This window comes from Nicrophorus vespilloides, unplaced genomic scaffold (genome assembly GCF_001412225.1).
Source record: "Nicrophorus vespilloides isolate i.1.1-1 unplaced genomic scaffold, Nicve_v1.0, whole genome shotgun sequence".
NCBI lineage: Eukaryota > Metazoa > Arthropoda > Insecta > Coleoptera > Silphidae > Nicrophorus > Nicrophorus vespilloides.
Genome location: NW_017096161.1, coordinates 14,426 through 40,641, shown reverse-complemented (window position 1 = coordinate 40,641; position 26,216 = coordinate 14,426). Strand labels below are relative to the sequence as shown.

At 35.0% G+C, this 26,216-nt stretch overlaps 1 protein-coding gene and 3 non-coding genes across 5 annotated transcripts; 2 read left to right on the top strand and 2 right to left on the bottom strand.

The window, feature by feature from the left end:
• Positions 1–5,097: 5,097 nt before the first annotated feature.
• On the bottom strand, positions 5,098–5,171 carry Trnan-guu. Its single transcript has one exon. It is a non-coding gene; the product is annotated as a tRNA-Asn (tRNA).
• Positions 5,172–5,278: 107 nt separating this feature from the next.
• On the top strand, positions 5,279–5,351 carry Trnav-aac. The gene has a single exon. It is a non-coding gene; the product is annotated as a tRNA-Val (tRNA).
• Positions 5,352–5,423: 72 nt separating this feature from the next.
• Trnat-agu lies at positions 5,424–5,497 on the top strand. The gene has a single exon. It is a non-coding gene; the product is annotated as a tRNA-Thr (tRNA).
• A 1,858-nt stretch (positions 5,498–7,355) lies between these two features.
• Positions 7,356–10,074, bottom strand: LOC108569843. 2 transcript variants are annotated; one of them, XR_001891344.1, is made up of 8 exons: positions 9,929–10,074; positions 9,711–9,871; positions 9,500–9,656; positions 8,885–9,448; positions 8,531–8,827; positions 8,370–8,478; positions 8,077–8,309; positions 7,356–8,016 (listed from the first exon to the last, which is right to left on the bottom strand). XR_001891344.1 is itself a non-coding variant. In XM_017931551.1 (7 exons), the coding sequence occupies exons 1-7, from the start codon at positions 9,978–9,980 to the stop codon at positions 8,129–8,131; spliced, it is 1,521 nt and encodes a 506-aa protein (XP_017787040.1). In that variant the 5' UTR covers positions 9,981–10,074; the 3' UTR covers positions 7,356–8,128. The 2 variants fall into 2 exon arrangements, 1 of the variants encoding a protein (XP_017787040.1); XM_017931551.1 differs by having other exon boundaries at positions 7,356–8,309.
• Positions 10,075–26,216: the final 16,142 nt, after the last annotated feature.

Here is a 26,216-nt window from a genome sequence, read left to right as displayed (position 1 = left end):
CCAGAAGTGTGGGCAAGAACGCGAACCTCCTATCGCGCTAACTGTATTCGTAGTACTACAGATACAGCTAGCTAGAGCTACGAGAGTCAAGAGTGGCAGAGAGGAGACAGGCAGCGAGCGGCGGGCGGCAGTCAGGCACCACACACACAGCCTTTACCCACCAGGTACAAAGTAGGGCACGAACTATACGGTGCGGCGGTTCGCTCACTGTAGATTATTGCATTGCACGAAGACAACGAAAACGACGATCAAAAGTGGTGGGCAAAGAAATCATACAAACACACACACACACGATCCCCATCTTTTCACTCTTCATTTCGCTCAGAGTGGGGTGTCTTCACTTGCTTTTCGTGCACTTAACTCAAAGCGTTAATCTTTCCTTCCATTTCTTTATTATATTTATTTTTACTGTCGTTTCACCAAAAAATTTTCGGTGAAAGTCGTCCGTCCGTCCGTTCGTTCCCTTTCTCTCACACACTTACTAACATACTAACAAACTTTCGTAAACAAGAAACAAAGATATTGTTGTTGTTGTCGTCGTCGTTGCGCTGATCTTGCCCTCGCCCGGCAAACCGAAACCATTCCGCTGGAAGGTCTTGGGCAAGCATTTATAATTTAGCATTGAAAATGTCTCTCTGCTGCCTCGCTCACATATAATACAGAAGAAAGACGAAGGAGGAGGTCATGTTTATTCTATATATACATGCTAATGCGACGCCTCCATTCTATATACTATAACTATTCTCTATTCTCGATCATCAGTAAACAACAATTTTCACTCAATAAACCGAATATCCTTCTTATTCGTGTATCATTGTTCCTCCAGGAAGTTACAACGAAGGAACAGACGACTACTGGGAACAAATCTAGTAGGCTCAAAAGATAAAATTTAAAACAAAACAAAAAATAACAAAAACAAAAAAAAAATGTGAAGTTTAAAGTTCACTTTTGCTTAGCTCTTATCAACGTCGATAATCATATATATATATATGTAATCATCTAGAGACTGACTTTATATATATTTTTCTCTCTCCCCTCTTTATATATACAAGTACACGCATACATACACTAGTAGACTAGATTTTTCGGTTCGTTTTTTCTCAGAGCCATTGATAACGCGTCCCGATCTCTCGAACGCGATTCGTCCAAATATTATTTTATCTCTTCTCTCCTCCAGAAAATACACCTCTCCTCCTCCACCATCACCACTTTGCTCTGTAATAATAACATGTGATCCGAACGCACATTTATTTATATACCCGACAATCGTGTTATCTCACCGGTTACATTAATCGCAATGGCCATGCACATTTCTACTACACCTGATGAAACATTTGAAGACACACAAAAAAAAAATTGGCATTCTTTACATAATCCCATCGAATTCTAATAAATTACATAAATTCTCTCCAGCAAAAATCGGTTAGGTGATTATTTTGTCTTTACATTTATTCTCTCACGGTTCGATTCCGTCGTATATGGTGATGCATTAACGGCATTACGAAAGATTACGCCGATTGCAGCGCAGTCCAAATTTGATATTTCAAAAGAATCATTACTGTTTCTGCTGCTGCTGCTGCTGCAGTACTTCCGCATATGAATAATTCGACAGGTTTAGAATGTCAAGGGACGAATACAATATAAAAGTCGGATATTTTCGTCGTATTCTTCCCTTTAAAACACGTTTTTCGATGTCGGAAAGTGCAAGTCGACGAGTAAACTCGTCGTTTCAAGTGTAAGCGAATGTGGGTTAAGCAAATCCGCGGAGAAAAAGAGAGTGACGATGATGATGATGATGCCGTTAGGATGAGAATGAGAAACAAATCTGAATAATAGTAATCACATACACGTATACATGAAAAAAAAAAGTAATACAGAAGAAACAAATCGAGAATGGAAAGAAAAGAAAACGAAAATCCACAAGACTTTCACATTTTTCGGTGGGCTTCGCCCACATTATTAATTCCGGCCCATGACTTTTCTCTTTCATTCTACACAAGTTTTTTGTATTGTGCACAATTTGCGTATTCTTCTAACTGCATTTAGCAAATTTATCTCATTTTCTTATGCTTACAACTTATATAATGTGAGCACAGAAATACACATTTCGTTTGGCTACTTCATTCTATATATTATTTTTTTATATATATTTCGAACGCGGTTTAACCTTAACATTTCAAACGTCAATGTCAACAAATTGCATTAGGAATAACGCTGCACATTTCGATTTTTTTTTTCTTTTTAGAAAAAAATCAATGATAATTGAAGGCGAACGCCGAACATTGCTAATAATGTTAGAGAACAAAACGAGAAGATGAATACATTTCATTTGACATTCATCTGACACTTGTTGCTTCAGATGAATGTCAAATGGAGGCAACAAGTGTCAGATGAATGTCAGACTAAGTGAAGCAAGATGGAACAAAATTTTTAATGAATTAAATAAAATAAGATTCTATATTGAGGGATTAGATGCAACCTTGATATTGAAGTTATCTTTCGAGTGTCGGCTGATGATTGTGTCTGGAAATGTCTGGGTGGACTGATGATGACGAATTACTTTTTTTTTTGTGGGAATCGTTTGGAATTTGACATAAATCAACGATTTCTGATTGGCGAGCGTTCAGCAACAATCGAACGATTTGAGATGAAATTCGTACGTGCACTTAATATACAATAACGTTTGCCTTTATTTATACTTTCTCCGCAAGCGCGCGCGCTTACGATGAGATCGAAGCACACTTTGTAACGCGCCATTCATTTGTTATTTAATGATATTGTTTTCAACGGTTGATATTGTGCATGTGCGTACTGTACTTCTTCACAGATTAACTAACGCGCCATTCATTTTGGTAACATATTTTGTTTGCTTGTTTTCAGCGCACTCTTAATTCCGTTTGAAACTGTACACGTCGATGTGTGTGAGTGTGGGAGGTGTGGAGGGGAACGGGGACTGCGAATCGAGTGCGAATCCCCGAATTTTCGCCGTGCACTTGACCTCAGGCGGAGAGCGCGCTTTAAATCTAAACTTGAAAAACGTCCGCGCCGGGAATTTCAATGCTTCGCTTCGTCGTCAACGCACCAACCCAAAACCCACGGCAACGTAAATAAGAATAAGAATATTAACGCACACTCTCATTTCTTTATATTTCTTTCTTTCTTCTCTGTTTTCTATTTTTTTTTCTTTAATTAATTGCGCGTTACGATTTTAAATGTCAATGTCAAGAAATGCGTTGTTCTTGGTGTCTTTCTATCCGCGATACATGTTTTACAATTTACGAGAAAAAAATCAAAGTTTGAATGATTTCGAGTGATGATGATGATGATGAGGAGGAGGAAGTGAATCGATCGATGTTAATTATCGATGATTCAGGGCGCAATTATTCACTCTAATTTGCATATTTTCTTCCTCGTGCGCTTTGAACAAAGTTCCTTCTGCTGTCGAATATCGATTGAATTCTTCGCTTTAATAATGATGGTGAAGCTGTTGTTGTTGTTGTTGCTATTCGCGAGGGTTGGAGGAGGGAGAGCGTTGTTACGCAACGGCGCTGCATTTTCTCTCTTCAACAACGCCAAAGACAGAATGAGAGAGAGAGAGAGAGAGGCCGTGCGAACGAGGCAGGCGGCTTTCGTCGCTTTCTGCACGCCGCATGCAGCGTGTTGCATAACATCCAACATCACCTTTCTAAATTTGGCATTTAAGCGGTCGTTCGCTGCAAGGGAAAGAGGACGGCGACAGAATTGAACAGAACAACAGTTGTATGGACAAAACAGATCTGAAATATATCTAAAGATTCAAAACCTTTTTGACGTTTGACATTAATCGATATGTCAAATTATAAAGATGTGTCAGTTTGACATGTTGAAGGTTACCTTCCGGTAGTAGCATCGAAATCGAATCTGGAAATGGAATATTCGCGCCAAAAAATTTCGAAACTTTTTATGAATTGCGAACGAAACGTGTACATCTGCACTCGACGAATTAGCACGCACAACTGAACCCATTATTTGGCGGCTATCTAACGTGCGTATGCTTAGATAATAGGTCAGTGCTTATTTATTCTCTCTCTACACCGTGGAGATAATTTCATTTTGCGTCCACCTTTACATTCTTTCTTCTTCACATATCTAAAAAGAAATGAGTTAACAAAGCAAACGGATTCACTAAATTTGGTCTGTTTTTGTGTTGCGTGGCGATATCCTTCGTTCAGATCAAAAGGAAATCGTTGTTTAACATTTGAATTCGGCAACGGTAATCCGTTTATCGCTACATCTTCCATTATTTTTATTGTTATTTACAACAGGAAACGACACAATTTATTATCTTTTCGACAATAATACTAATTTATTTAAAAAAAAAATGGGTTTTTGAATGCCGTTATGTTTGCTGTTTTGAGATAAAACGCGACCGTCAGACGGTTATGTTATTAAAGCAAAGTCCATCATCTCTGAGGGTTATTATTATTATTATCATCATCGAAAGAGAAGATGCAAAAACTTCTTAACGTTCAGGGTTATTTCACAAAACGAACTTTGTTGCATTTTTGTTGTAAGAGAGATCTAACCACTTTTTACATGACCTACAAAGTGGTAATTTCATCCAGATTTTTTTTGTGTTATTGTTACATTTGTTGTTTGTTTTTCAATGACTTTGCTTCAAAATTATGCGTGTAAACAAATTGAAACTCGACGAAAACAACAAGTTCACGAGTGTTTCATGGCCGATTGAGAGCCCCTTCCTCCGGTATAGCAAATATCTATTTGAAAAAAGGGAAGAACTGCGAATCGCAACACTGCGTCGTATAAGTAAACAAACAGGATGAAAAATAGATGCGAATGCGTGTGACGGAAAACAAACATTCGCAAGGACCATCATCATCTAACCTTATCAACCACGATAATGCAACAACGAATCATGGCCGATTCTAACACTTTTTTTTTGTTGTTGCTCCTTTCATCAATCATCATTTTTCAATCACAAGAAGAAACTAATCCATTCATAAGCAGCAAGTAACCTTGACGATACTTTTTATTTTGTTTCTTTCTCTTGTTTTTTTTTTTGATTCGTTGGTGGAGATGTCAAAAATATTTGTGATGCGCCCCCGGGTGGGCTCGAACCACCAACCTTTCGGTTAACAGCCGAACGCGCTATCCAATTGCGCCACGGAGGCCCGCAGATCCACCCCCGCGACGAAGATGTTATCGAAATTCGCGCAAACATTTTGACAGATCATCGACGTTCCCGACGCGGTCCGAACGCCGCCATAGTTACGTATACGTTTCCGTGGTGTAGTGGTTATCACATCCGCCTAACACGCGGAAGGTCCCCGGTTCGATCCCGGGCGGAAACATTAATTTTTTGTAAATAAATTTTAATTTCATCGCTGTCCGGATGATTTCGGTGGTCAAGATGCGAGAGAACCGGCGCCGTGGCTTAGTTGGTTAAAGCGCCTGTCTAGTAAACAGGAGATCGGGAGTTCGAATCTCCCCGGGGCCTAAGCAGCGACGAAGACAAAAAAGTTTTAGTTATTTTTCATATATAATTTCACTTGGTACGGAAAATCGTTTATTTCAATTGATTTCAAATGGAACAAAACGTTTGTTTTCGTTTTCTCATTCGCTCAGTGCAAAACCGGTATGTTCAAGACCTTCTCCGAGGTGAAACCTTCACCAGTTGCATCCGCTCGTCGACTTCGCTTCGTATATATGTATATATATCTATTAAGCATGCAACGAAATTCATTAATCAAAAGGTCATCTCGAACTAACGCGGAAAACTAACGCACACAGCAACAATAACAATAACGAAATACATTTAAAGGAAATAATCGAAAGTTTTCTATATTCTAATAGTAGTAGTAATAGTAATTTGAAATGCAGGTAGTGTATTACGAAATTAGTTTGTAATTGTTGCTCTCACTGGTAGAGAGACAGAACGACCGACTACTACCTCTGGCCATATTTCTTGCAATCATTTCAGTTAGTTATGTTGCTGTTGCCATAAAGATGGTCGTTAAACGTATCCTAGATACGATAGATTTCATATACACACACCGTATCTACTACTACCGATAATTCCACGCGGATAGCAATTTCGCAGCGAAATGCATTCGATTAATTCTCGCAATTAGCGTATCAAGCTATATATATTATATCGTCGGTTGCACGTGGAAAATGATTCCTGCGGCTCTCGATTCCTGCCCAGTACATGCAATCATCGCTTTCGTAATCATATATTTAAAAAGATCTAGAGCAGCGGTCGGGGAACCGGGGTAAATTACCCAAAATGGGGTAAAAATGAAAATGTTTCTAATTTCATCTTACCAAACTCAGAGAGCGGTTCCTGACTACTTTTCAGATCTTGATATACAAACTGTGAATTGGGTTGTAGATCCTTTTAAATGTGAAATTACTAACATACCAGAAGAACCTCCAGGTTTGGCAGAGGCAATTCTTGAACTTCCATCCAATATTGAAGCACGTATTCAATTTGAGACCAGAGCAAATCTGTCGTCTTTTTGGTTGTCAAAGGCTGTAAAGGCTTTCAAAATTGCACATGAGGAGGCGATAAAAAAATTGCTGCCATTTGCAACAACCTACCTTTGTAAACAAGGCTTTTCCACCCTAATGAACATAAAAACGAAAAACAGAAATCGATTAAACGCCGAAGACTGTATTCAAATTGCTCTTACATCAAAAAGTCCCAATTTTAAAGTAATTACATCAAACATGAAGCAACATCATTTTTCCAAAACCTGAAGGGGGAAGTTTTCAATTAATTTTTGTTTGTTCCAATTTAAGAATTTTATTTTGTTTGTCTATTACTATTTTCATGTAACTTTTTTTATAAATATGTAAATTAATTCAATAAATAATGTTTATTTAAAATTTACATTGATTGTTTTCTATTCAGACTTACGCAATAATATTTTGGGGTAATGGTTAAAAAAGTTCCCCGACCGCTGGTGTAATTGAATCGCTAAACGCGCAACAAATATTCTCAAAATTGAAAATAAACGTAATTAAGTCGCACAATCCAAATGCGTTTTAGAACAGATGTATATATATATATATAAAAGTATTGATTTATCACTTTATGAAAAGCATAGAAGTAAATGGAATACAGCAAGTGCCTTGTACGGATCTCCGTCGAGCCTTGAAGCACGGCCCATTCCGAGATCTAATGACTATTCAATTCCAGTGACATATGCGTGTAATCGCGCCAATTTTGTTGCGAAACCCGCTTCAAAAGTAATCATTTCAGAACGCAACACCAGTAGTCAACAACAAAAATTAATTAATCAAGAGTGCAGAAGAAAGAAAGAGAAAAAAACACACGGGACGGGTCAATAATGTAACTTTGTATCACCTTGTACATATATTTCATCCTCTCTAAGTAGATTAAAATATAAAACTAATGACAATAATTAGTGCTTAAAAACATGTTGATTCTTTTCTCCCTTCCTCTACACATATATATATATCTAACATTGTAAATTGTAAGTTTGTGTATCAAAACAGCAGAAATCATTATAAAATCCTTACTAAAAGTTATACAATTAACAATGTTTTCATTCTATTTATTGATTTTTTGTGAGGAACATCCCGTATTGATTTGATTTCATCCGCGTCATTGGGCGTCTCCAACGTATACATATTAGTTTTTTTTTGTTCCTGTTCTCTCGAATGGATGAAATTGACACATCTCGTGTTGGAAATCTCTCTTTAAAGCCTGAATTGTATTCAGCAAAACAAAGTCAGTAATAGTATTTCATTTACTAACTACGAGCACCGTACGTATTATATATGCAGTAACATGGTTTATCCATCTTCTCTTAATAATTATGTAGAAAACAAATATGATAGATATTTAGTGCCATTGCATACTTCGCGGGCCTTACACATTATAATTTATAAACTCTCAAACTGATAGAGATAATAGTAAGTGTATACAATATATATATATATATATAAAAACGATATTCTATTTACATACAGCCAATTAACGTTTAAACTCTACAAAAATAAAAAATATAAATATACTTTTTATATATCATATATAATCACATAACGTACTGTCCATACCCGAATAGACTCGAGTATTTCTCAGCCTCTTCCCCCATAGCGCTTATGTCATACTGCCGTACTTGTGACCGGGGGGCCAAACAGTCTCCTCGAAGGATCCGCCGGGGATTGAAGCTCGAGTAAACGCATTTGACATGGAATCCTTGAGCCTCTCCGAGAACGTCTTGTACTCCATATCGGCATACTGCTGTCCGAAATTGAAATCTGCCACTTCAACTGTAAACCTGAAAATAAAATAACAATAGCACAAAAATGTATAAAGAAAGGGTGGTGCATGGATTTACCTTGACCGATTTTGGAAGTAATATGCAACGCCGAAGACGATCAACACGACGGCGGCAAGACTGAAGACGACTGGAACGACAATCACCGAGAGCTGAGCTTGTTTGGTAGCTGAAATAAACAAATTAATAAGTTAAAGGAATTGCTTTTAAGAGGATAATACCTTTGTAAACGTTGACAGTCACTGGATAAACCATTTTACTGACTTCATTGCTGATGATTATGATCACGGTGTGTACGTCCGTGTTATCGGTGATGAACAGCCTGTTTATGGGGAATTGGCACTTTTCTATGAGATTCTGAGTGTCGCAGGTCTCGTTTCCTGTGACGTTGTACACACCATCTCTGAAGCTGTAGCAGTATTTGAAGCCGGACGATCCGCGACATCCGACCGACAGCTGAAGCATATCGCTGTGTCGGATCCAATTGTTCCCAGTCACCGAGATATTAGAGATTGGCTCTGAAAAAATATCGAACGATTAAACTAAATAATAATTAACTAAAAATGAAAAGTTACGTTTCACTGAGACTTTGGTGGTGAAAACCCCGTAAGTCAGATTAGGACCCAAAGCGATGATGGTGTTGTTGCTGCAGAAGAACGGGAACGATTCGTTGTACGCCGTGCTCTCGTTCAAGCTCATGTACTTTCCGCGAAATTTACCAACGATATCCTTCTCCAAATCCCTTCTGTGCCTCGTCTTCTCCACATTGGCAACATTCGGAACGACGCTGGTTGTTGTCGTCGGTGCTGCAGTTGTTGCATTTGGTTTGATTGTTGTGGTCGTGGGCGCCGGTGTCGTCGTCACCGGGATCGGTTCGAAAGTGGCCCAGACAATAGCCCCAACCGTATACTCTTCATCGACCGTAGTATAATTCCTCGAGAATTCGTAATTATCCGAAGGTCCGTAATAATCGCAGCCGATAAACCAATACGTAAGAACTTTGGTTGCAGTCGAATCCAGATATTCTTGATCCGTCTTCTTCAGAGACACCTTATGCACCACCGTTGTTGCATTCGACACGAAATTAGAATTCACTTGGACCTGATTCTGATAAGACTCCAAATTTCCATTCAAATTTTCTAAAAATAAATCAACATTAAAATCAATAAATTTAAAACAAAACGAATTACCTGTTAAATTAAATATCAATCTCTGAGAAGTAATCATCCATGGATATAAAAGGTACACCTTGTAAATGGTGAGTTGCATTACGTAAGGCCCAGGTGGATAATGGATTTTATCCGAGAAATCTGCACTCCACGAAATCTCTCCAGTTTCAGAATCCAACTAAAAAAACAATTCCAATTACAAATCCAATATGAGTGTATATCATCAACGTACAGTGCCTGCGTGCCTTGGGATTGCATCATCGATCCACTCATACCTGTAGTTACCCTCGGCCAGCTGGTTTCCTTTGTAAAGTTTGGCATGGAAACTGATGGAGGCCCCAGTCACAATTGGACTATCGCTGGTCATGACAACCGAGTAATCAGAGCATATAACTGTAAATAATATAAGATTTCCTGATACGCCCAATCAATTAAAAACAATTCACTCACCTTCCCTGACACTTGTCACAGCGAGGAGCAGCAAACAAACCTTCTCTCGCATTTTCGGGTGCTTACAACAAATACAATCGTCACAAAGAAAACCACAACTGACATTGAATGTCAGAAACACGACATAAACACAACCACTGACACCAACCGAGTTTCTTCAGCGAAGCGCAAATTAAGTTGCCTATATTCTAATAATTAACTTAAAGTTATCTTTAACAAAATTAAAACTTATAATTAAAACTTAGATAAACACTAACAAATGATTATAAACCTTATAATAGTACAAAAATAATAAACGTTAACACAAATTTAATTAATTTGAATTTTGCGAAACTTTAGTTGCCTATATTAAATCACTCAGTTTGAATAAAATTGATAATTACGATTAATAAATGATTCATTTATTATTCAGAGAATTTGATAACAAAACGTTCTATTGTTTGTTTGTTATATCATTCAGGTTTTCCTATTTACAAACGAAATTAATCGGATTTAATAAATATTTAAAATAGATTTAATCAATTTCATATGTTATTTGCTAATTTCAGGAGTTTGATGAATAACAAACAATTTTTAATCAATTTTATTTACAGAGTTTCGTAATAAATCATAATAATAATTGTTCTGTTAAAAATAATGTTCGTTTGCTTATTTTTTTTATTATGAATTAATAAATAAGCTTTCGATTGCTTTAATTAAAGCTGAATTTTAATTAATTAATTTCTCAAATATAGATTGAATTCAATATTAATTGTCTTTTTAATGGATGAATGAAAGATGAGTTACAAATAGGCTAGGTTATTTTAGTTGTTACGATAAATTCTCGTCGAATGGAAGAACATAGAATTTGCTAAAAGGTTTTCAACTTAATTGGTCTTCTGGAGAATCTTAAGACTCGTAATCAAATAGTCTTTTGTTCTAGTGAAGAGTCATTCTATTTAACGCGATAGCAGCGTTATTATTGTACTAGTAGATGTGAATAACTCTTAAGTATACGATTCCATTGTATGCGGAATTCCGAGTCAGATTTCTAAGAACAATCATTTAGTGCTTATTATTGACGTGTCGTCAGGCAATAAGATTGTTTCCTATCGCGGTTGAATGACTGGATTATTCGAATTCGCGAATACAATGGACAACTGCGGTTTACTTAAGATTATGCAGCAGGAACAAAAAAAAGTGAAGAGAAGAAGAGAGGAAAGGTAGGAATTTCTGTTATTTCGATATCCCACGACTGTTGTAATTGCGTTTTCCAATTTTTCGTTGATTGCATGCATGCATACGTTCTCGAGGAAAATGCTTCGCAAATAAGGGAATGCCACTGCTTCGAAGTAAAATAAAATAAATAAATAAATAAATGTATTCCTGCGAACTTTCCTTCGATAGGTTCGCATATAAATCATTTCCATTGTGCTGCGAGTCTCTACTTCAATATTTGCTGTTGCAGTTCGAGATAAGTTTTCCTCTCTCTCTCCTCTCTCTATTCTTATCCACCCCCTTTAACCCTCCACCCCATTTTCCATTTTATCATCTTCCAGACGATATTCACACACGTACACAATCATCGGACAGTCTTAATTAAGAGCGTACAGTTATCTGCGAAGTCGATGGTGGCTATTATTTATAACCGACGATAGGGCTAAAAATAACGCGGATTACGAAGAACTGATTATTTTCGTTGCACAAAGGCTAATATAGATTGATTTATTGCGGGAACTACGCTCATTGCGAACGCGAATCCTCTAACTGCTTTTTAATTACCTCCAGTCGGAAATATACTCATACTCATACACTAGTGAAGTGGTCGGCAAAGTGCGGTTCCAGAGCCGCATGTGGCTCTTTGGCTTTTGCACAAATATCCATGGAGGAGCAACAACATACAAACCTAACATACTCAAACTTTCCAAGAAGATGCAAGCACATTGTTCGCATTAATAAATATTTATTAAGTAATTTAATTGTTGTAATGTTCATATTTGGCTCTTTGTCTAATAAATTTACCGACCACTGCACTAGTGTAAGTAAAGAAGGATATCTTTTTGTTAAAAACTAATTTTGGTTGTTTGGATGTGAGAAGTGAATCGAAGAAAGAAGTTTTTAATAAGACCCGCGTTTCTTTTTCGCGTTCATAAATCTCCGTTCTTTATTTAGTTTCACTTTAATATGCTTTATTCTTCTATATATATTTTTTTGTTCTTCTTCTGCGGCGTGGGGGAATCCCCGGGACGCGCGTAAATCAAAATTATTTTTGTAATCGGAACGACTAGCAGACACTGGTTTTATATGACCTGCACCGCAAAAATATGTAAGGGACGTTGGGGGGGCGGGGTGAGCGGAATGGGGTTTAGTCAGAGATAAAAAGAGAGAAATAATGTGGGGGAGAGAGAGAGATGAGGAGACGGGATGCGCCAGATAATTCAAAAGAGGGAACGAAAAAAAAAAAAAGAGTTTTTTTTTTGCGGAAAAAGTTTCGCACTGAAAATCTCGCCGACGCGAATGTTTAAGTAGCTCATGAAAATGTTACCCAGCGTGTTCGAGATTGTCTCTCTCTCCTTCTGTTATTCGATGATAGTAATATTCGCTTCTACCTGCGGCTTTGCGAATTCAATCTGAAGGTATGAAGAGTGTCTTAATAACTTTAGAAACCTAACTTATTTTAAGATTTGAACCGTTTCTTTTTTCAATGAGTTCATGGTTATTTTAGTAAGATATAGATATACTCTTCTTATATAATCATACGTGGGGTTTAACAAAAGTTCGCTTAGTTGGCTGGAAAACAACACAATTTTATTTTAATATATTTCATTTTCTTCCTGTTGTAATTTCTCAACATAATTTCCATTTATTTTAACACATTTCTTAAATCCACCACCTTTTCAAACATTCCTCAAAATCGTCTTTCTGGAGCTTTTCAAGTTCGACATTAACTGTATTAATGATCTCTTCATTCGAACTGAAGACTATTTCCTTGAATTTTTTATTTATTTTCGGAAACAGCTAGAAATCACACAAGAGGTGCTGTGAAAATTTCATTGACGCCAGAGAGCGCAAGAAAGTTGTTGTTTTTTGTCGTGGTGCAAAAGGTAGCGACGAAGATCCCCTTTTTTTTCTGGTTTCCCAACAAATTTTTGAAAACTTGTGGTAAGCAAGTTTCTGTATACCATTTAGCAGTTACCGTCTGGACAGTTTTCAGTGGGATAGCAGCTACCACTTTTGCCCTGGTAAAGTAAATTGACACCATCACTTTTGTTGCTAATTTTTGTGTTCTTGCTTTAACTGTGGAGGAATTTGCACCTTCTGCGCTCCATACCATGTTTTGCTGTTTGGTTTCTGGATCGTACTTATAGAACCAAGATTCATCATCTGTTACTATTTTCCTAAAGGTTAGACTCTCCAATTTCAAATTTTGAAACCCATCGTGCGGATTTCTTCGTGAAGCCCAAGTGATGACTTAATATTCTCAACACAGCCATGGCATTCAAGCCCAGTTCATCACCTACCATTTCCTGTGTCATTCTTGGATCTTCGTCAATTTTTGTCTTCACCAAGCCTACATTTATGTCGTCGATGAAAGATTTCGGGCGACCATCACGAGATTCGTCCTCAACAGAAAAATGCTCGGTTTGGAATCTTCGAAACCACTTGGAAATAGTCATAAGGGATGATTCATTCACTCCATATGCATTTTAACATTCCTGGAAAATTTGCATAGGCTTGAGTTGACGTCGAAATCCGTAGAGAATGGCAAAACAATTTTTTGCAGTGTTGATGGTGGAATTTCTACCAACATTACATCACTGATCTTGCATTTTCTCCTATCCGTTCTTACCGATCTTTTTGAAATATGACACGAAATATCGTTAGACTCTAACAAATTGAGAAACAACTTTTTTTTTCAGAAACAAGCCAATTTTCAATGGAGCACATTCAATTTCTTCATAAATAACGGTTCAATTATTTTTTTTTTTAAATATTTATAAGTAATTGTTTACTATAAGATCTAATAATGTTCTAAATCAGATGTCACCAAATTATAAACAATTACAGCTGTCATCTTTGACAGAAACTGCAAACAAAACTGGTTAAGAAACGTTGCGTAAATAACAGAAATTCGTGTCCCACCCTGTATATGTGTTTGCTTCGTATTCTTATTAAATATTTGATGTTGCTCCAGTTACAACTGCATTCCTGGATTTACATTAGCAAGATGAATATGAATTCTGTAATTATGGAAATACTGCGTTAGTTAGTTAATCATTGATTATTTATTATAAAAGTTATTCAAAGTTTAATATCTTGGATATTGTTTCTAGGAAGTGTGCGGTGTCGAGTAATACTTTAATACTGTTTTAAGGGTGGATTTAGTACTCTTAGCTATCGAATTACTATTGATAGATAGTGTTTCTATCAAGGGTATTCCCAAATTTCTATAGCACGCACGCAACGTTTCGCAACGGATCTCCTGAATAATTCATCCCAATACACTTTCCCTCATCACCGCCTCCCAATCCAATCCTAAAACAACACCAGGAAAACAACCAACGCCATTGCCCATCGATATTACTATACAACTATAATTATCCCATAAGAGTGGAACCACTTGCATAAATGCGTGGGTGGATGGTGGAAATGATCGTTTCGAATACCTTCTACATCTCTCTATTCCTCTCCCAGCAATATCCGAACCGTCTCGCGTCTCGTAAACTGGAAACACGTCCAATATCATAAACGCACTTATACATATTGATGTTCCGAGCAAAACTTTATGTGCGATGTTTCTGCAGGGGCGCAGCAGAATGTGGATTGGAAAGAGAGAGAGATGGTGAAGGGTGAAGGGCGGAGCGCATTTCGCATACGTTTTCCCTCGAATCACCATAAAGTGTAGTTTTATTCGAGCGCTCGTTATATTTTCCCCCTATCGAACAGAAAAATAAAACAAACAAAATAATAATAATAAAACGCAGAAAAATGAAAATGAGAATAAATAAAACAATGCGCGAAATGGAATTCCGGATGATTGGAATTGGAAGCGGAAACCTCCAAATCCCATTACGACATCCGCGCTCGCTCTTATCTCGTGCGGTTTTTTTTTATAGTTCACTCCAGTAATCAACGAAGAAAAAAAAAACCCAAAACCGCTTCCACAAGAAATTAACGCTGTTTCTACACTATTTAACCCACTTTTCTGTTGTTTTATATAAATATATGTAATGTACGTTAATAGTCTGTTGAAATGATTCATTTAACAAATTTTTATCTGTAATCATTGTAGAATTTTGATATTATAAGATTGTGATTTCCAAACTTGATATTACTACGCCTCTCTTAAAAATATTTAATCATTTAGAGTCTCATACATTTCGTAAAATAGATAAAACTTTAGCAGTCATTTGGGAAATGACTCACTGTGACTAATATTCTCGCCTCCCCTTAGACTAGACCGCGCATCACAGTTTGGGAAACGCTGTTATAAACAGTAAATGAACGATTACTAATTAACAGAGTTTTCATAAACTTAAAATTTTCAATTAAATTGAATATGTAGAAATAATCAATTTAATAACTATATAAGATTTAGACATAAAACAAGAAATTAACGCTGTTTCTACATTATTTAACCCACTTTTTTGTTATTTTATATAAAGATATGAAATTTACATTAATTAACACTTTTTTCTCTGTAATTATTTGTAATTATTGTAGAATTTTGATATTATAACACTGTGGTTTCCAAACTTGATGTTACTACGCCTCCCTTAAAAATATTTAATCATTTAGAGTCTCATACATTTCGTAAAATAGATAAAACTTTAGCAGTCATTTGAGAAATGACTCACTGTGACTAATATTCGCGCCTCCCCTCAGACTAGTTCGCGCTTCACAGTTTGGAAAACGCTGTTATAACAAGTAAATGAACTATTACTAATTAACATAGCTTTCAAAAACTTAAAATTTTCAATTAAATTGAATATGTAGGAATAATCAATTTAATAACTATGTAAGATTTAGACATAAAACAAGAAATTAACGCTGTTTCTACACTATTTAACCCACTTTTTTTCATTGTTTTATATAAATATATGTAGTGTACGTTAATAGTCTGTTAAAATGATTCATTTAACACTTTTTTATCTGTAATTATTTGTAATCATTGTAGAATTTTGATATTATAACATAGTGGTTTCCAATCTTGATGTTCTATACTATATATAGTCTCCTACATTTCATAAAATAGATAAAACTTTAGCACTCATTTGGGAAATGACTCACTGTGACTAATATTCATGCCTCCCCTTAGACTAGACCGCGCCTCACAGTTTGGAAAACGCTGTTATAACAAGTAAATGAACGATTACTAATTAACAGATTTATATTTCTCAAGAAAGTTCATTTACATTAATTAAGATTTCATTTTCAAGAAATATTGAAATTAATAAAAGATATATAATTAACAGAGCTTTCATAAACTTAAGAGATATAAGATTTAGACATAAAACAAGGAAATATTCATTAACTTCATATATTTATATTTATGTTTCATTATAATCATTATACTACAGCACTTTACAATTCAAGCGAATTAATATTTAAAATAAGAATTTTCTTTTCTAAAAATGTTCTTTTACGGTAATCGCGCTCCACGGAAACCACGCGAAAGCTGCTTACCCGGAAGGCATTTAACTTCAATCCACCCTTTCCCTCGAAACATAATAACCATTCTTACCTGAGATCTTATCTCGTTGCGCCTCCAAACACACAGCCAAAATGGTTTATTAATTGCATCGCTTTTTCCATCCACCCAAAACGGAAATTTTGCGGACAGATCCAAATCACTTTATTTGTGTCACCCTCTAATAATAAAACGAATATCATACAAAAAATTAATTAAATTATAATAATAATTGAAGAATCTACAAATAAACATTTCAATAATTATAATTGTTATTTATAGAAATGGAATATTTGTTTTTAGAAAAAATACAGATAATTAATCGAGGATTTACTGAGTTTATCAGTTGATTTGTTGGTTTTTGGGAATCGAACCAACGACTTTTCGTATCAGATTATCGTTATAGTATAGTATAATACTTGAAATTTATAAAAATTTTACTTAAAAATAGATGTCAGCTTACGTAATGAGCCTAAAGTATATGCAATCAAATGAACACGTATTGCTCTATGCCTTTCTGTCAAAGTTGTAATGTATTTAGTTTAGTTATATTATATTTAGAAGTTACAAATGTTCAAATTTTGCACCTACTTAAGAAAATTACGGACAAATCCATATTATTTACGTTCCTATTTCTATCGCCATTTCGGTGGTTATATAACCAAATTAGCGCCCTAGAATCAAACGACCTTTCCTCTCAGATTATCTTGATACAGGCGACTAGTATAATACTAGAAATTTATAATAACGTTACTTAAAAATAGATGCCAGCTTACGTAATGAGCTTAAAGTATATGCAATCAAATAAACACGTATTGTTCTATGTCATTCTGTCAAAGTTGGAATGGATTTCAATTTCGTAAAATTCTTTTATTTTTATACATCTCTTATATTTAAAAGTAACAAATGTTTAAATTTTACACCCACTCAAGAAAATTACGGACAAATCCATATTATTTACGTTCCTATTTCTATCTCCATTTCGGTGGTTATATAACCAAATTATCGCCATAGAACCAAATCAGTACATTTTGTAAGAACAGCGCTAAATTTATTTATTTATTTATTTAGTTGAGTGTTGGTTCATACTTACAGTATAATACTTTTTTTCTACCCTTTGTTGATTTTTGGGAATCGAACCAACGACCTTTCGTATCAGATTATCTTGATACAGGCGACTAGTATAATACTTGAAATTTATAATAATGTTACTTACAAGTAGATGTCAGCTTACGTAATGAGCTTAAAGTATATGCAATCAAATGAACACGTATTGCTCTATGCCTTTTTGTCAAAGTTGTAATGTATTTAGTTTAGTTGTATTATATTTAGAAGTAACAAATGTTCAAATTTTGCACCTACTTAAGAAAATTACGGACAAATCCATATTATTTACGTTCCTATTTCTATCGCCATTTCGGTGGTTATATAACCAAATTAGCGTCATGGAATCAAATGAGTTACGCACATTTTGTAAGAACAGCGCAAAATTTATTTATTTATTTAGTTGTTTTGTGTTGTTGTTTTGTTTTTTGTCTCGCAGATGCGTTCACCGTTCGAATGTGTATAAATCAAAGCAGCTGCGAGCATTAAGATTAATCGTAATCAATAATTTAGGCGCGATAACAATTCGCCGAGCGCAGTTTCCGCGGAATTTATCACCCCGAACAAAATAAAAAAAAATTGTACATATATATATACAGGGCGAGAAAACAAATAATACTTGGGTGATGTATACGTGGATGTGGATGGGGATGTTATTTATTTGTTTTTTTTTCTCTTTGGGTGCAGAGGGTTCATCAATTTCGGGTCCGGCGTGTTTTCGTATTCTGCGTGAGTTTTAAGTTAACTAACTTTGGGGTGTGCGCCGTCGCTTCAACCCCCCACCCATCGCATTCCGTCCTTCATCACCGTTTCTTGTTTATTTTTGCTAATTTGATCCCCTCACGGCCTTTGCCCTCCTGGAACGCGCACTACACGTGCCCCATTATTGATGAAAACCAACCTCCCTCCCTCACACTCACTCTCTATTATATTATGTTATATTATATATATATACATCTAGAGCTCTGAACAAGACCGACTGAGTGAGTGTATATATATTGAGTTTGGGGGGCAGTTGTGTTTGGCGGAGTTGAATTATGAACTTCCATATTACTTAGTTGCAAAACCAGAAACATGCCAAAACCGCTTCCAATTGAATATCAAATTGCTCTCGGCCGACGACCAAAAACCATCTGAAACCAGAATAAAAGCACATTCTTGTTATTTCTTTTACATTTTTCTCTCTCTTTCTCTTAATCGTCCACGCTCTTTTTCATCTCTCTTTTTTATACTCGCTTATTTCTCTTTCTCTCTCTCTTCCATTCGGCCACGCAAATATCGAAGAGGCAGAGGATGGGTGCATGCACAAATCCGCTTATTTGCGTTCTTCCGCTTGCGATTCTAATCCCTTTAAGTTACGTCCTTAAATATCCTCCACTCCAGTTCATTTATTTCATTTTTTACAAATAAAAAAAAACATACATACTTTTAAATACAGTTTATGGTTTTACAATCGGCTTTGCGTTCAACGATTTCAGCTTATTGCATGTAAGCAATTACAACAACCAAATGGAATATGCGAAATATTATATAGTGAAATATTTACGTAATTTAAACCATTTAGTAAAATGAATTATTTAATTGTAATTTGAAACTCTTCATACTGGGTGAAGTAAAACGTTCTGAGACTTTTTTCTCTTTATTTTGACGACGCCGTTTTGTTCGATAACTTTTGTCCATTTTGAAGGCAATTTCATAATTTTGCGATTGAAGAAATCCTCATCTCTATTAGTAAAAAAACTTGACCAGCTCATTTTCACAATTTTCGTAATTTTAAATATATCATACATTTATATTAATTGAGGAAAGTATAAGATTGATTGTATAAGATTTATATTTATGAAAACATACATATATGTAATTAAATATACAGGTATAAATAAATACAAATAAAAACAACTGCAATTACAATGATAAAAATATGTTTCTCATAAGAAAATAATTTTATGTTAATTTTACATTTTCTTTCTTTTTGTATTTGTAAAATATGTAAAAAAAAAATAAGAAATTTTAATAATTTAAGAAATCTCAAATAATACTTTAAATTTAATTTTCTCATTTTATATATAATTTCTACGTAATATGTAAATTGTAATTCATATGAAAATTATGATAAATTCGATAAAAAGTAATAAAAATCGTGCATTGTTTATATGTTAGGATGAATTAGAAAATGTACGAGTTGTAATTTTTGCACACCTGCATAATTCATAGATAAGAAAGCAACACCTGCGTGAACAACTGCGTTTTAATTGAACACCTGCAACATGAAACACCTGAGTTTTGATTGAACACCTGCAACAAGAAACACCTGAGTTTTGATTGAACACCTGCAACAAGAAACACCTGAGTTTTAACTGAACACTTGTATGAACACCTGTGAAACACCTCTGACAACACTCATCGCATATAAGCTTGAGATCCACTAACGTTATAATAATGCTAATTAGGGAACGAAAATTAGCATAATTGATAAGAAAGCAATAAAAATTAAGCTAATATCGAAAAATCACCTAATTTGAAAACGCCAAGTATTTACGCAGCGATGAATTAGCTGCGAATTGTCCGATTTGCTTCAAATTTATTGAAAAGTTAGAAGTTTTTTTTGTTTCAAACAAAACTATTGTTAAATAATAAATTTAATTTGTTAATATGAAAAATATAAATTCCTATTTCATAAATACTTGCCAAGTATTTCTAATAAATTACTTGGCAAGTTACGTGTAATATTAATTATAAGCAATTTTTCAATGGAAAATATCAAAATTAATTAGATTCTTTTCAATAAATTTGAAACGCCCTCATTTTCGTGTCTATTTGTCGATTCGTTTAGATTTGAATAAAAGAAATTTTTATCGGTTAGCAAAAAAAATGTTTAGTGATGAGCCACCAATGGTTTTTGCGGGCCGACCCGAACGACAGAACCAATAGAATTGTTAAGAACGAAGAAAACCGATCCCTCGTTCAACGATTCGCAGCTGCAACTAATTTTTTTGTTACTTTCTTATCTACTGTTCGAAACTCACTCTTCTTGTGGCCCAATAAGATTTATTTAAACGTTCAATGCAACTGTGATTCGTCATGTCTCTCACAGAATGGCGAAAAAAAACATTTGAATGCGGTCTAAGCCATTTTATTATACATTTTATTATCAAGTTGCTGTTACTCAAGTTAACACAACAAAATTTCGTATTAAATTGGATTAAGACAAAATCATATTAATGTTTTAATAGATAAAAGAAGAATCAAAATGTATTTAAAAGCCTAAAAAAATAAAGATTTTAAATCCCATTAACAAAAGTTCGTTAAATCGATTTTCAGCCCTTTGCACCAAATCAATTTAGTTTTATTTGTTTTTATTATTTTTTTTTGTAATAAATATAAAACGAGATTTATATTTAAAAAAAAACTTATGCTGCTTATTTCTTAAGTTTCATCATACGTGTGGAAAGTTGCTGGTCTAATATTTTTTTAGGTTAATTTCTTCTTGTTTATTGCTATGGATACAACTGATATCTTTTGTTACATAAATTATTAACAATTGCATAACTATTTAGTAATAGTGGGGGTACTGGTGTTTTGTTGGAAGTATATGTAGCAAGACTTGTATTTATAGAAAGAAAAAAAAAACGTTTGTAGTCGAAAATGTGGTAAGTGGTAGTAAGATGGAAAGAGCTGTCGGAGGAAAACCAAACAAAATGTATTCGGACGCGGATCAATAGCAGCATCCTTGTGACAGCTTAAAATAATTACGGCACTTCATCTATTTCGTTTAAAAACGTTTACTTCTCTTCTCCCTCTATATTTTCCGAAGAGGGAAAAATATATTTCCTTCTGAAATTAGGTGATTTTTTACCGTTTTATGACAAATACTAAGCGTCCCTTCGTCCCCAATCGGATGGAGTGGGGTTTTACTACTTTAATTTATATAAATTGAAAGCCATCAATAATTTAATGCTATCGTAAGAGGTTTTTCCGTGACGACAACATTGAACAATGTAAGAAAAAAAATACGTACACAAACTCACACCTAAAACAAAGAATGATTACGATTGTTATCGGAAACGTAATGCAAATAGGAGGAGTACGGATGGAAGATAGGAGCGTTTGCAACACGAAAATCCTTTCTGCGTCGTCCGGACAATTAAATATTATCTGTTCCGGTCAGAACACTTTGGGGGTATTCCCATGCGCCTCCTGCACATCCTCGTGCGCGGCTCTGTTTAATTAAACGAACATCCAAATCCATTCCATTGTGTCTGCTGCTGCTGCGATCTGGGATGGGATTCCTACCCTGTAGTCGAGGTGGGGGGATGTTTGGTAATGTTATAAAGAGGCGGCCTAGGTTCGCGACGAAGGGTGTATGTAGATGTAAGATGGAGCGAGAGAAGAAAGAGATTTCACTTATGAAATATTCATTTTACATGAAATAAGATGAATGGCGGGACAAGACGACGACGACGTCGTCGTCGCTGCCGCCGCCTCCTCCGACGTCGCAAAATGTTTTCTATTATACGTTTAGTTGGTACACACACTCACTCACTCGCTCGCTCTCACGTAGGCAACAAACTTCATTATCTTAATAATGCAAACTAGTCTCGCAGTATAATTAAACGCGAAATAAACGTCATTAAGGGAAACGGGAATACGGAATACGAAATACGGCAGCGGCGGTGAAATCTCTTTGAGAACTTTTCACCGGTTCACAATTTCCATGAAGAAGAAAACTTAATTAAAATATATATGTGTGTGTATGCGTAAACGTGTAAATCCCGATTTCGGTTGGGGCCGTATTATACTGCTAAGTGAGAATTGATTGCCTTTAAATATTTTCGGGTAACGCAAATGCGTTAATAATTTATTTACACTCAAGCTTCGTTTCTTTAACTTTGACAATGAATTACGCATTACCCACGTATCACAAATATATATAATTATACTCGTATTATTCTCTACAATCTTAGCTTTCATTAAAGTATTCATTTAGCTATGTGGTTTTTGTACTTATAGAGAAATCATCAAAAGCATTATTAATTTATTTATTCTCAAGATTCGTTTCTTTAATTTTGACAATGAATTACTCAACAATTATCAATGCCACAAATATACAATTACACCATACATTCAGCTTCTGTTAGAGTATTTACTTGCTTATGTGATTTTTGTATTTCTTGAGAAATTAGCATTCTTTTTGTTTCTTTAGTTTTGACTTTAAATTACTCAACAATTAAAAATCTCAATTGTATACAAGTATACAAATTGAAAACAATTTTCAACTACGTAATTTACGACTTATGAAATTCATCTTACCATGAATCATATAATAGTGTAATATTTACATAAAGCTTTTCTAGCAATAAACTTGTTCCAAACATAATCCGAACATTCATTTACAAATTAAATATTTGAAGTAATCATCTTGCATCTTGATCGCAAATTAAGTGTCTTATTTGAAAGATTTTCAAAAACTTTTCAAGTTATTAAGTTTAAACAATTAAAAAAAAACAAGTAACAAGAGAAAAACAAAAGCATATCTTAAGTTGTTAAATTTGATATGAAATATCGTTAGACTTGAACAAATTGTCAAACAACTTTTGTTCTTTTTGTTTTCAGAAACAATTTAATTAACGCCTACTTTGCAAACGTAACTTGAAAGTTATGAATGTTAAAATTAAGTGTCTTATTTGAAAGATGTCTTATTTGAAAGATTTTCAAAAACTTTTCAAGTTATTAAGTTTAAACAATTAAAAAAAAAATCAAGTAACAAGAGAAAAACAAAAATATATCTTAAGGAAATTTGATATTAAATATCGTTAAACTTTAACAAATTGTCAAATAACTTTTGTACTTTGCAAAAGTAACTTGAAAGTTATGAATGTTAAAATTAAGTGTCTTATTTGAATGTGTCTTATTTGAAAGATGTCTTATTTGAAAGATTTTCAAAAACTTTTCAAGTTAATAAGTTTAAACAATTAAAAAAAAAAACAAGTAACAAGAGAAAAACACAAATATATCTTAAGGAAATTTGAAATGAAATATCGTTAGACTTTAACAAATTGTCAAAAAACTTTTGTTCTTTTTTTTCAGAAACAATTTAATTAACGCCTACTTTGCAAACGTAATTTGAAAGTTATGATCTAATTTGAATATTTTGCGTTCAAACTTTTACAGTTATCACAAGTAAACTTATATTATTTGACTTGTACGGAGGAATGTCTTTCGGTATGAAAATCGTTTAGGAATTGAATGATGGTCCGATGCCACCTGCTGGTAGAAGCGTCGCAGGACGACCATCTGGGTCATCCCGGATCGTTAATGGATCTAGTAATAGTGGAAGCAAACAATGTTTAAGTTTAATTAACGAATGAATAACAACAAGCGTTGATAGATAGGCCTATCTCAATGTTGTCGCAAGAGGGCGAGAGCTGTGTGTGTGTGTTGCTTGTCGGTGTTCTTGTTGTCGGTGTTGTCGAATGTCGGATTGGTTGGCTGTAGTTGAAGACGACGCGCAACGTGGACGGCGCAGATCGAAGCGCAGACCCGCGCACGCTGAGACCCACGGAGGACCCACGAACAACCGCGTACAGCACACACGGATCCAACTGCAAACTACGGATCCTCCGATTCCCGGTGGCGGCGCGTTCGGCGGCATCCAGCACTAAAACGATCCGCTCTTTCCGACCCGTTCCACGAGCAGTCTCGCCACGAAGGCCGCTCGCACTGGAACTCCACGAGCTCCGTTCAATTCAAATTCCTAATACAACAAAACAACAACCGTGTAAAAGAGAAGAGAAATAGGAGAAAAGCCAACGTTGTATTGTTGTCAATACATCTACGAGCTACGTGAATAGATGCAGATGCAATTTAATGGATAATAGATACGACGAAACGGAAGAGGAGCGAAACGCGCGCTGCGGATCGCGACAACAACAAAAACAACATCATCATCTACAACAACAACAACTGCTAACGGCGGTGGTGTCTTCTACTACTCCGTAGATGGAATAATATCTATATATCTATATACTTGTCCTTCCCCCCCCTCTGTGTACCGGTTCGGTGGTGTTTTTTTCTTTCCATATGATATAATAGTAATAATATGTTGGTGGAGCGCAGTGCGGGATCTACTACATCTACGTGCAAGTGTGTCGTCGCCTAGTTCTCCGCAAAATACCAAAATTTTTAGTTAGTTATAGTTAGTTACAAGTGATTTCCATATATAAATATATATATATTTAAACAACAAACAACAACAACAAAAAGAGAAAAGGATCAATAGATTGTCGACTTTCGCACAAAATACGTTTACGCATTTCTATTTTGCGGTGTGTCGCGTGCTTTAATCTCCTTCGCACGGAGTGTTGCCGTTCTCGTCCTCCCCCCAAAATCAACCGAATTCGCGAAACTGTGCAAAACGAAAATGCCGGCAACGTGACGCGCTTTTCCATCAATTCGTATTTTTTTTCCTATCGAAACGCGAATCCTGTTTGTTTCCACCTATGAGTGCGTAAGAGAGTGTGTGTGTTTCTTTCTGTGTTGATTTAAGTGAGACTACACGTTTCGAAAATGGATATACTACCTAGCGTGAACATCTTCAGGGAGCTGCAGGATATCCACGACACCGGCTATTTCTCGGCGCAGCCATCCCTCGAAGACCACTGGCAACAGGTACATACATACATATACTATCTCTCTCTTACTCTCTATACATCTTCACCCTCTTCCATCTCATCCCTTCATTCCTCCTTCATTCATTGTCCATTTAAATTTTTAAATGTCCCGCAATTCATTCCGTTATTTTGCGTCAAGTTATGGGAAAAGCGCGCTGCATCTCTCTCACGCACATCAAATATGCGCGGATCGCTTAATTACGACAATCACCCGGTATATATATAAACACACACAAATAAAGCCTACACGCTTCACAAACTTTACATAATGATATTTTACCGCTCTTTTTTTGATCATAAACACATTTCTTTATTACATTGATTACATTAACAATCAAACATTCTCAATAAGACTTTTAAGAATTTAAATCATGTTTGAAGATAATAATGTAAAAAATATTCTCATTTATAAATTTAACATGTAAAATTGCGTTTTATTTTACTTCATTACTCATTTAAATCATGTTTTAGCACACTTTATTTTATTAGTTTAATCAACTTAATTATTAAAAGAAATTAGCGATTTCTACCAATTCTTCTCAACTTTAGTAAGAAATTTTACATTGACAGTCAGAAATCTAGTATTCTTAAGAATAAAGTGAATTTAATTAATATCTTATGTTTCCCTTTACAGGTAATAAAATGAACATGTGTGTCATCAAGTTTAGTAATAAAAACAAGCTATTCATATTAGCATTCTCTGTACAACTTTCATTTTTTTATTAAGGCAATTAATTTATAATAAAAAAAGTCAACTGTTAAGAAGAAATTTACATTTGACATGCTTTTGAATGTTAGAATTTCAAAATTCAATTAAGGTTTTATCGCATCGGAAAGCTTTCCA

Coding starts and splice junctions, on each gene's coding strand:
- LOC108569843 (XM_017931551.1), bottom strand. CDS start 9,980: ATGCGAGAGAAGGTTTGTTTGCTGCTCCTCGCTGTGACAAGTGTCAGG. Junction 9,872..9,928: donor TGTGACAAGTGTCAGGGAAG/GTGAGTGAATTG, acceptor TATTATTTACAG/TTATATGCTCTGATTACTCG. Junction 8,479..8,530: donor GACTGTCAACGTTTACAAAG/GTATTATCCTCT, acceptor TGTTTATTTCAG/CTACCAAACAAGCTCAGCTC.